The sequence below is a fragment of the Salvelinus fontinalis genome, chromosome 34, assembly GCF_029448725.1.
Source record: "Salvelinus fontinalis isolate EN_2023a chromosome 34, ASM2944872v1, whole genome shotgun sequence".
Lineage (NCBI taxonomy): Eukaryota > Metazoa > Chordata > Actinopteri > Salmoniformes > Salmonidae > Salvelinus > Salvelinus fontinalis.
Window position 1 is genome coordinate 25,873,025 of NC_074698.1, and position 11,316 is coordinate 25,884,340.

An 11,316-nucleotide genomic window follows, 5' to 3' on the forward strand; every position below is an offset into this window, starting at 1 on the left:
AGGTGAGTTGGTCTGTTCCGCTGCCCTCGGCCTGTGCCATTCAGGATAACGAGGGGGGGAAGGGGAGCTCCCTCTCATGGCGTGTATGTTGTTGTGTATGTGTGTGTTTTTGTAGGTACACAGGCAGCACACCCACCCCCCCTCCTGGGTCGCACTACACCTCCCCCTCTGAGACCATGTGGAACACTGGGGGGGCCTACAGCATGAGCCAGGGCATGGCTGTGTCAGGTAAATACACACACATAGAGGACACCGGTAGAGGAGACACACACAGAAGACATACCCACACACACTGCACAGGGCAGAACCCACACACACACTGCATGAGGCAGAACAATGCTGTGTCAGGTAAACACACAGACGATACACACACAATCTGACCCATGATAGCATCATCAGGCAAAAGCATCCATACAACATCATGACCAAATGTCTTACTAAACTGTAGGGATATCACAGAATAGATCAGGCTAACAGAGCAGCTGATAGACAGGGGATGCATGCTCTCTCTGAGGGGGAAACGGTGTGTGAGAGAGAAAGGATGCTTATGCTTCTGTGCTTTTCTCCCATTTCGCTCCCTTTCTCTTCCCATCTCTCTCGTTCTCTCCTCCCCATCTCACTCTCTTCCCCGTCTCATCCTTTCATCTCTCTCTCTCTCTCTCTCTCTCTCAGGGATGCCTACAGCCTATGACCTCAGTACGGTCATGGGCAGCGGCTCGACGGTGTCCCACAACAACCTCATCCCCCTCGGTAGGATACTACGGACTGATGGACTGCCTGACAGACAAGCACAGACAGTGTGACTGACTGTGTGTGTTTGCACGTTTGTGTGTGCGTTAATACAGTCTCACTATTTCCTCTGTTCCCGCCCTCAGTGAACACAGGGATAGTGAATCACACCCACTCCAGGATGGGCTCCATCATGAGCACCGGAATCGTCCAGGGTACGTCTCCTTATACACTATAAGGGTTTCCTAAATTCGGTCCTGCACATTTTGTTTTTTGCCCTAGCACTACACAGCTGATTTAAATATTGAACTCCTCATCAAGCTTTGGTTATTTGAATCAGCTGTGGGGGGGGGGGGGCAGGACCGAGTTTGGTAAACCCTGTACTAAACTACATCAAGTCAAGTTTCCTAAACGCCTATCATTTGTGTAAATGGAGGGGATGGTTTCTGAATTATGTGACATAGTTGGCCCACAACCAATCAGGGAAAGGTGATAACATTCTTTCCCTCTCTCTCCCTCCCATTTTCTCCCCCTCACCCCCATCTCTCCAGGAGCTTCTACTGGCCAATCAGGTCCTAGCAGCAGCAGCAGCTCTAACCAGCAGCAGCAGCATTATCCCGTCACCAACCAGTTCACCATGGGGGGACCCGCCATCTCCATGGCCTCTCCCATGGCCATCCCTAGCAACACCATGCATTATGGGAGTTAAGACCTCGTCACCCTTCACCTCCGAACCCCTGCATGACCTCTACTAGCCCCTACCCCCGACCGGCCAGAACCAGAATACCAAAACCAGTGCTGTCGTGTTGTCCCTTCAGCACCTTCCTTTCTCCTTTACTGTCCATCTCTCTATCACTGGAGTTATTCTCTCATATCCGTCCCTCCCCGCTGCTCTCTCCGTTTTGAGAGCTGTTCCCCGTCTCCCTCCCTCCCTCTCATCATCGTGCAGCAGCTGCTATGATATCACCAGTCCAGCCAGAGGGTGGCAGCACCTCTACGTTCAACTGACAGACTGATCAGCACAAAGAATTGGCAGTTTTTCTGAATGGAGAGCTGAACTGAACTTTGTTTGACTGGACCTTTTCATGCTTTACAGACACATGTACACCTACACATACACATTCAACACAGAGACTTTTGTTGCAAAGAATAACTCATTGCACGACTGTACAGCAGGTATCATCTCCTTTTTCCGGGTTCCCTCCCTCTTCTCCCTTTTGGACATTTCGCCTCCCCTAGTGCCAGTGCGATGCCCCATCCTTCCCCCTCCTCCACCAAACACTCGCAACCCCATCCACTACAGCCAGTCGCTATCCCCCCTCCCCTTATCGCTGGATTGGATGTCCCCCACTACAGATCTGCACTGAAAGGATAGGGGGCTTTCCTGTACAGTAGAACACTATGAACACCCCTCACTGACGCCATTTTGTTTTCATATCGAGGAACTTCTCCACCTGCCTGTAGAGCCTCTCTCCTTAAACGGCCCCATTCCAGAGTGATAGCTAGCTCCCCCCAAGGTGTTTGTCTGGTCATCCATAGTGGTAGTCTTTAGCCTAAGTCTACTGGGCTATCTCAAAAGACACCCTATTCCATATAGAGTGCTCTACTTTTGACTAGAGCCACATGGACAAATGAAGTGCACTGTATAGGGACTAGGGTGTCATTTGAGATGTAGCCTAGATGTCATTGTGTAGGAGAACCCTGTAAAACGGGATCTTGAAGAACACCAACTCTGGAACTCTGTTAGAACCTCGCCAATGAGCTTCGAGGACACAGCAGCAGACCCGGCCCCCCACTCCCCTTCATAGCCAATCGGGATTGCAGTGAGCCGATGGTATTGGTGGAAGCAGGATGAACCCACAGAAAGACAGACTGACAGTATGGACCAAGGACACTGATGTCGGCCGTTGGAGCAGCTGTATCCTAGTTTACATTCTTCCCCGGTTTCCTTTCCTTCATTTTGAGAGTGCCGTTCAGACTGAGGTGGGGAGTTCGGGATAGAGTCACCTCTTTCCCTATGATATCCAGACTCTAACATATCTAAACCTCTCCTCCCTCCTTTCCCGGGCAAGTTGATTGCCCAACCTTCAGACAAAGACTTAATGGACATGTATGCATTGCTTCCAGTCACAATTTGTGGACTGAGTTTAATTACATTTTTTTGATTTAGCAAGTTTTATGAAGAGAAAATGTCTTGCTAGTTTGTAGGGTTAACTTTTCAGTTGTCTTTATTTGTTTTATTTCTTTCACAGAAAAGCAACAAACAAAAAACAAGTATAAAAGGAGTCAATTAAATGTTGGTGGAGAAGTCCCCCAAAAAATATTTGGATCAGGTCTTATAATTAACTTTAGATATTACTGTTAGATTTTTAACACCAATGTTGTGATAGTTGCTAGCTTAGCATTCAAACACTACTTTTCTCTGGGACCTCAATTGATGGAAAGTGCATCAGGAAGACTATTGTGCCGTTTCCTGTTCGTTGTAAGAAATTGCCACAGATCTAGGATCAGATTTTCCTAACCAAAACCAGCAGTTAGGGACGACTTATGAAATCTGATTTTATAACGTCAAATCTTGTGCCTTACACTATGAGCCTACATGGTCAGCAGACATTGACGTGCCCAATGAATATAGCTGTAAATGTATGTCCTCCAAGCACACACACAAAGCAACTACCTTTGGAGTGCTCGGCTGTCCCATAAATTTTAGGGATCATTGCTGGGCCTAGCAAGAATCGATGTTTTCTACGTACAGTAAGCAGAGCACTGACAGCTTGAGGGCTGGAACCAATGCTGCATACCTGGGTTCTCTTGACTTCCTCGGTTGAAATCAAGATGGTGGCTATTTCGCAGCCTTCATCGCCAGCCCCTAGTTGTGCAGGCCTTTGTCCCAGCACCTACCAACTAATCTTAATTGAATCAGATGTGGTAGTGCTGGGCTGGAACAAAAGCCTGCCAAGACATAGCACTCCAGGACCGGAGTTAGAGACCCCTGCCCTCGGGCTTTAGTCAACACCAAGAAGACGACGCAATTCAGACTGAAACTACAGTTTATTCACACAAACCCAGAAGTCTGAACAAAGAGGAAAAAATTAATACACTGACAAACCCTTTCCTTAATTTACAAGTCTATCTACAAAGAGAAAAAGTTGTGGATACATTAGTCGGCACAGTACTACACGTGTTCCAGGTCATAGGAGTGGTTTGAGTTCTAAAACAACCCTTTTCAATCTCACAGTTCAGAGGTGTACAATCTCACCCGCAGAGGGATGGCGTGGGCATTGGTTCCAGCCAAGCTGTAACATACCTGTTGATCCATCTCATCTGATTGTAGAATCAGGTGTTTTTGCTTGGCTGGAACAAAAGCATACACCTTTATGGATAAGGTTGGCCACCCCTGTATTAGTACATCATTCATACAGCATTTCCCTTCAATAGGTGCATCTCAAGATCAGACTGCAGCTGAGGAGTTCAAGTCTATAAAGAATTCCTTTCCTTGTCATGACAGAACTGAGCTGGTTAGAGCAGATCTCATATGCTTCTGCCTTTCCTGTTTTTAGTGCAGATAAAAGTAGAGATGAGGAAGTCTCCGACTATTGAGGTGCACCCAACTTCTCCATGATAAATATTGATTTATTACAATATACAAGTGCAGAATTTACAGTGGAATCATTTCTGCAGCATAAGCAAGACAGTTTCCCCCAATGCAATCCTCATAACCCATAATTTGCTTATACTCATAGGCCTCTATCCTTGTCCCTTCTCTTTGTAATAACATATGTAGTCAATTGCACAGCACTTTTAATGGGCTGCTGGTCCAGTTAAGTCCATAATGTACTAGAGTAGGGCTCACACACCCAGAACCTCCAACAACGTTGTGAGTACCTTTCTGACCACTTGTCGGTCCTCTGTATCATTATTGGTTCGAGCATCGGAGTATGCAGGCCCTACTTCGCTACGTCCCCTTCTCTGATCTGAAAGGACTGGATAATGTGTGACCCACTGAGCTGTAAACTCAAAACAACGTCCACGCGGGTGTCGTAAACTCTGATTTCATCCAACTTTTCCCTCTCGACTCATATCGTCCTCACACAACAACAATGTAGTTAGTCAATGGCGAGATCGCCATCATCTGTTTGGCGGTTAGCCAGCTAGCTACTCTTCCAATGCTCACAGAGTAGGTAACAAAAGCCTAAACCTTTTATCTAGTCCTTTCAGATTCCCCAGTGGTCTCAAACATTGTGACTATGAGAAGAGGTCATTAAGTGTTGGGACATCTCCCTCCGGTTCCTCTTGGTCAGTGGGTCTTGTTGGTAAATATTGCTGCTGTGTGGTTGGGTGCGAGTGTAGGAACTGCGAGTGTAGGAACTGGTGTGCGAGTCGCTGTCTGGAAAAAATACATCTGAAAGATAGCATAGAGGGACAGAGGGGACGGGTATAAAGGGTTAGAAACTTAAAGAACTATGAGGTTTATAGCTAGCCATAGACTGAAGTAGGGTGTTGGAGATGAGACATTTAACATTTCCCCTGAGGCGCATACAGCTGAGACGTTCCCATTTAGATTATGATTAGGGCCTGGTTCAAACATTTTAAGTCCATCCTTCCCTGGATAAGTGAAATGAGGACTACTTTCTATATTCATGTCAGACCATGATCACTGACATTCTTCTTCAAAGTACTTGAACAGGGCTTAGGAGGATGGGCTAGGTAACTTTTACCCATAGCACTCTTATAGTGGGCTCTTACCTTGCAGCCAATTGATAGCAGAGCATGGAGAATGACGATTGTTGCCACGGTGGCAAAAGCAGTCACCTTGGTGTCATCGCGGACGACGGGCCAGAAGGTGAGCACCAGGACCGACCCAGAGATTACCATGGCGACCAGGATGAGGAGCCATCGGAGCCATTCGAATGGTAAGATCCACAACACCTGAGGGAGGTGATTGGTTTGTTACTTGAGAATAAGATGTTCTGCATTAATCGGTTCGGATTGGGTCCCAATCAGATAGAAAGATACTATCAAGAACAGGGTCATTCAATAGGCACAAAAACAGAATAAAACTATGAAACTGTAAAGTAGGTACCATCTGAACTTCATTTTCCATTGAAAAACATTTAGCTAGGGGGATGAATATGTTTTGCTAGCTGAATACGACCCAGACATTCACTAGTGTGTGTCTGCTGACTCACTGAGGTGGGGATGTAGATGAAGAGGGAGTAGCCGTAGACACACACCGTCTCCAGGAAGGAGTAACCACTCTGCTGCCTCTCCTCCCTCTGCCTCCAGGTCAGGAAACCCCATACACCCAGGGGCACCAGCCAGGCATACAGGAAGATCACTACTGCAGCTATCGTCACTGAGGGAGTGAGAAAAAGCAAGCAACATCAACACTGCTATTTTTTTTTTATATATAGCAAATCTCACATGAAACCATTGAGAAGGAGCCAAGCTGTAACCCCCAGGTACCATACCTCTGTGGAACTGGGGTCTGTAGTGGTATTGGGGGCTCCCCAGAGAGTTCAGGAAGGTGGACAGGTTTCCACTGATGGCCAGAGAGAACACCAGCGTCACACAGATCCAGAAGGGACCTGGACATACGGGAGACCAGGAGGTAAGGTTAGTCTGGGTAGAGGTGGTTCACATTACAACCTAAGATATGCAGAGTTTGGCAAACTGTCTTCCAGTTTTATGGCTATAAAAGTTAACATTCTAAGGTCCATTCTAATTCAGATCTAACTATCTAGGAACAATTGTATCTAAGCTATAGTGGTGATGTGTCACATTACCATATAAATCCGGACTCGACTGGAGGGTATGTTTGATGAAGTTCCGTCCTGGTAAAGGCATCACCGACCCCTTGACCCTGTCCAGCACCTGCATCCCATGACAGGAAGTCAGTCAACCAATGGACATTGTACAGCAACTAACACCACTACATTTACAGTTTCTATATGGCAGATGTTAAACAGCAACATATAGGCCAGTCTCATGAGTACAGATTATTCTATGTTATTTCAAGCATATTGTACCTGCATTGTATCCACATTGAAGAATGACTGGTAGTACTCAAAGGTCCAGAAGCCGCTAGTTTGTTTCTCCCCTCTTAGGAGCTGTAAACAGTAATGTCAATCAGTTATCCCCATATTGCTTGGTTTTTGGCTGTTTGTGCAAACGTCATTACAAAGGCAAAATTTCAGATTATCAATGTAGCGATATGATTGGACTCATTCATCATCCTGACCTCTGAACTCTCCTCCTGTCCCTCATCATCGGACATGTCCAGTTTGATGTCCCCAGTGGCACCGGCCGGGGCCGTTCTGCTGGAGCCAGACATACTGAGGGTGGAGGCCCCAGGGTCTGCTAACAGCAGGTCAGTGGCCTCATCAAACTCTAGAGGAGAAGAAGACAGAGGTGGTTGGAGTGAGGGAATGAGGGGGGGACCGAGAGAGGTGGTGCGGGACAGTGGCAGTGAGAGATGTAGAGACAAGGAGAGAGGGGAAGAGTGAAGAGGAGGTGAAAGGGGATAAACAGAGGAGGATGGGAGCCACTCCATGAGCCTCACCTTGGAACTTCAGATCATCTGGACTCGCCATGGTAACTCTGGAAAGATGACCACCTCATGCAAGACCTGGAAGGAGATGAGAAAATGTACTCTTAACTGTTCTTCTCCCGGATAGGGTAGCCAACTAGCTTTTGCTACATATGAACAAGATGTTCTCTTTGTTGGCTGCCTTCTAAAGCATACGTACAGCATCATGTGTAGGCTTGCGACATCGAATATACAGGTGCAATTTTTTAATCTGACAAATGACAGTTTGTGTTGACCTGTTTGGCAGGCTAGCAGTCTGTGTGTCATGTTTATGCCTATAGTTTACTGTAACTCTAGCTAGCTAGCTTCAGATTTATAGTCATACGTTGGCCGTCGTGATCCGAGACTTACCTGTTTGTCACAGGAGGTTCTGTTGTGTTGTATCCGCAATGCGAGCCAGTCAGCTATGTTAGCAGTGCTGACACGACCGCCTCGCTAGCCTGACAGCTGTCGAGCTAGCACTGTTTTCTCGCTTTATATCTCAATATCAACTCACCTAACAACAGCAGCACATAGTTAAATATTTATTTTTTTAAATGTGTACTGCGTTGGATGTCTGAATAAACTAGCTAGCTAATGGTGTTAATTTCAACTATGGTGCACTAAATTCACATCATCTCTCGCCTGTTCCACGTCACCTTATGTACATAACGGATTCTGTGTTGGCTCAAGACTGATCATCATGTTCACGTGACCAGGTACAGACGGAAGATAATGCGGTGCGCCAAATGTGAGTGTTTTCTTTGTAATATGGGTGTTATCCGAATGTAAAAAAACATTTGTACTTGATATTTATTAGTTTATAGTGATATTACAGGGATTTAATGACATTATTTTTAAGCAGAACTGGATATTGGATATTTGTTTTTTTTACGGGAAAAAATAACTTTGTAAATAACTTTTTACTGACATGCCATTTTGTCTTAATAAATTACATTTTTTCACATTGGAAATTAATGTATCAAGAAGACCGCTGTGTTTTTCCGGTCTGAGCCAGTCCGAATGTGAACTTCCGGAACGATCGGCTTCTGTCTGACGAACATGGCTGCCTCGTGGGTGCTCAGGAGATGGTGCTCCACCTCTGTAGCAGAAGCAGGAGCAGCACCCATCAATGGCACCCGATGGGAGAGGTTGAAAAATAGCAAATTGGGTAAGAAACCGATCTATCTCTTGGTTGTCGTGTTAGCCCACCACGCCTTTACGAACCTATGATCTTTCTTGCTTAACCGTCTTGCCAAAGTCATTCATGAGGTTATCAGATTATGTGACATTAGCTTCAAACAAACTGTATCACATTGTGGTTTTTACACTAGTTAGATTTGAAAATGTACTTCATACACGTCTATGTAAAGGTATTGTTAGCTTTTGATCCTTCACAGTTGCCCCTGCTTGCAATCACAGGGTGGAGGAAGGCACGTGACTGAGGTTATTGCGGTGACCTCTCTCTGAGACAGTTCCTGTCAGCTTGGAGATGCAATGCAATAGAATACAGTGTTGACACACAAAACATAATTGTGTGCATGCCTACCATGTCTAGGGATATTGTGTCAGTCTGTTTTGCCTTTGTTTTAGTAAACCATCTATCTTATCTCGTGTGAATGCTGTCTGTCTTTTTCTCACAATTCTCTCCCCTCTCCATCAGGTGTGTGGTTTAGCGGCATGTCCAGAGACTACAAGGAGGCGTGTCGTGAGATTGTGGTGGGCGCGTGGGAGAGGCCAATCAAAGCTTCCATCTACCTGAGCCTTCTGGGTGGAGCCGGCACCTGCATCTACACAAACCCCGACGACGCCTCCTTCGAGACCACCGTCCTGGATACAGCCAATCAGCTCGGGCTCCTGACGCCGTGGATACGCAGTGGAACATCGGATGGGCACGTGCAGAAGCTGGCGAAGCTTCGTAACGAGGGAAGGTTACGTCACCTCAGCCTGGGAATGGTCTCACTCACCTACTTCGCCGATTACAACCCGGACGCCAGTCTTTACGAGGCCCAGTGCTCCAACCTCTCTATCCCCTGGAGGGAGCTCCACACGCGGGTACTGGACGTTGGCTTCGCGGGTCGCTGGTGGATCCTGGACCATAAGATGAAGGACTATGATGTGAACGACGAAGAGTTCAAGCACCTGCTGCCTGCTATGTCCGCCACAGTGCCCCCTGGTGTCCAGGGGGTGGAGAATAACGAGAGGCTGCACAAAGGGTCATGGATGCCTCTGAAGACTGAGGAGAAGGAAAAGGCATCGGCAGCTGAGGAGGAGGGAGGCATTGTAGAACAAATACAGATGGACAGTTTAGATCTTGTAGAAACAATGAAAATAAAGACAGGCATTGTAGCTCAACCACAGGAGCTACCTGACCCAGAACCACAGGAGCGGACACTGACAGAGACGGAGACACAGGAGTAGCAGACACAAGCTCAAGCAAAGGACTAATGTGTCATGGACCAATGGACTCACACTAGCAGGACAATGAGTGCTGGACACATAATGAGATGGCTGAACAAGAATCTCTGAATGGACATATTTATTGGATGACAAGATGGTATGAGAGATGTGTAAAGTGTGTGAGTACCTTCTGCACTGTGTAATGTGTTATATAGTGCCCAAGCCTATTAACACTCTGGACTATAGCTACACATGACAGGATGATAAAGGGTCTCCTTTATAAAATAAATTACTGTTAACAGTTTACTAATGATACTTATTTGGTATATAGTGCTCTATACTGAGATATGATAATTGATTCCATGGTCAGCAACTTGTTAAAGAGATTCTCTAAACAGCCACTACAAACTTCAACTAACTTGATATTCTCTGGCACTTTTGAATTAGTTTTAGCTAGTAGTTCTGAAAGTACTCACTGAGTCCCCGGAAATTGCGTACTACGTCACATGTGCACCATGTCATTGCTCTGCTGTGTGCATCTTGTTAGCTGTTACTCAAATGGTGAGGGGCCAAAGTCGCCAAAGTTCCCGGTGCATGTCTTTAACAATACAATAAGCCTCCTCTAAATGGTTTGGATTTATCATTTATGAATTATTGTCAAATTAAAGTACTATTGTAATGAATTTGAGTTTTGTGATGATCATTTACTCTGAATACCTCCCCATGATTTGATCTCAGACAAAGCAGAGGCACTATCCAGGGAAGAATATACCAAGATATTACATTTAAGTGGAACTGGTAGCCATTTTTGATTCCTCCAGTCCAGACTGTTTTTCAATACTTTCCTCCTCAGGACTATTGTCACAGTAGCATTAATTCTCAATGTGTGACTTCTTCCATAAGAAGTGAGTGTTTGTCTCCATGAGGTAAGTCAATCAGTGTTTTTGCCGCCGCCTCTTCCTGGGATTACAGAAGTTGTGTATTGCAGTGATGCCCTTCAGGCAGATAGAATGGGCATCCTTTCTTCCTAACGTTTGAGAGTAATTATTCCGTTAATCGTATTGCCTTTGACCAACCTCCCTTATCATTGTGGAGCTTAACTCATTTTGTGGAAAAATCCTCTCCAGATGAATCTCTCTCATACCCTTCTATCTCTCTTTCACTCCATCTCTCTTCTCTCCCTGTTCATGTCTGTTATTGATCCTGCTGTTGTCTTGACACTGATCCTGCTTTGGCTCCAGTTACTGATCGCCATTTGATCTTTAGGACAGGATCATTCATCCTGATCAGGGGCCATTCACACAAGGACAGGGAGCTATTGAGGTCTGCAACACGAGTCAAGGTGGACTAATAGTCTCTCAAACATGCTCAAACAGAACTAGACTCTCAAACATGCTCAAACAGAACTAGACTCTCAAACATGCTCAAACAGAACTAGACTCTCAAACATGCTCAAACAGAACTAGACTCTCAAACATGCTCAAACAGAACTAGACTCTCAAACATGCTCAAACAGAACTAGACTCTCAAACATGCTCAAACAGAACTAGACTCTCAAACATGCTCAAACAGAACTAGACTCTCAAACATGCTCAAACAGAACTAGACTCTCAAACATG

At 45.8% G+C, this 11,316-nt stretch overlaps 3 protein-coding genes across 5 annotated transcripts in view; 2 read left to right on the top strand and 1 right to left on the bottom strand.

The window, feature by feature from the left end:
* Positions 1-3,052, top strand: part of LOC129833953 (histone-arginine methyltransferase CARM1-like) — a 13,384-nt gene extending 10,332 nt beyond the window's left edge. Inside the window, exons 6-9 of the mRNA XM_055898762.1 lie at positions 3-228; positions 673-750; positions 876-944; positions 1,281-3,052. Of these exons, the coding sequence (XP_055754737.1) occupies positions 3-228; positions 673-750; positions 876-944; positions 1,281-1,438 (531 nt within the window). The 3' untranslated portion in view covers positions 1,439-3,052. The remainder of the gene's footprint in view (positions 1-2; positions 229-672; positions 751-875; positions 945-1,280) is intronic.
* A 709-nt stretch (positions 3,053-3,761) lies between these two features.
* Positions 3,762-7,959, bottom strand: LOC129833611 (protein YIPF1-like). Of its 2 annotated transcripts, none has more exons than XM_055898306.1 (9): positions 7,670-7,959; positions 7,292-7,357; positions 6,971-7,119; positions 6,759-6,839; positions 6,516-6,603; positions 6,201-6,317; positions 5,964-6,085; positions 5,476-5,658; positions 3,762-5,131 (listed from the first exon to the last, which is right to left on the bottom strand). In XM_055898306.1, exons 2-9 carry the CDS (start codon positions 7,320-7,322, stop codon positions 5,027-5,029), a joined length of 876 nt encoding a protein of 291 aa, XP_055754281.1. In that variant the 5' UTR covers positions 7,323-7,357; positions 7,670-7,959; the 3' UTR covers positions 3,762-5,026. The 2 variants fall into 2 exon arrangements, with proteins under 2 accessions (XP_055754281.1, XP_055754280.1); XM_055898305.1 differs by having other exon boundaries at positions 5,919-6,085; positions 7,670-7,957.
* A 6-nt stretch (positions 7,960-7,965) lies between these two features.
* LOC129833614 (mitochondrial import inner membrane translocase subunit Tim29-like) lies at positions 7,966-10,380 on the top strand. 2 transcript variants are annotated; one of them, XM_055898307.1, is made up of 3 exons: positions 7,966-8,048; positions 8,285-8,468; positions 8,961-10,380. In XM_055898307.1, exons 2-3 carry the CDS (start codon positions 8,360-8,362, stop codon positions 9,716-9,718), a joined length of 867 nt encoding a protein of 288 aa, XP_055754282.1. In that variant the 5' UTR covers positions 7,966-8,048; positions 8,285-8,359; the 3' UTR covers positions 9,719-10,380. The 2 variants fall into 2 exon arrangements, with proteins under 2 accessions (XP_055754282.1, XP_055754283.1); XM_055898308.1 differs by having other exon boundaries at positions 7,978-8,048; positions 8,288-8,468.
* The last annotated feature ends 936 nt before the right edge of the window (positions 10,381-11,316 follow it).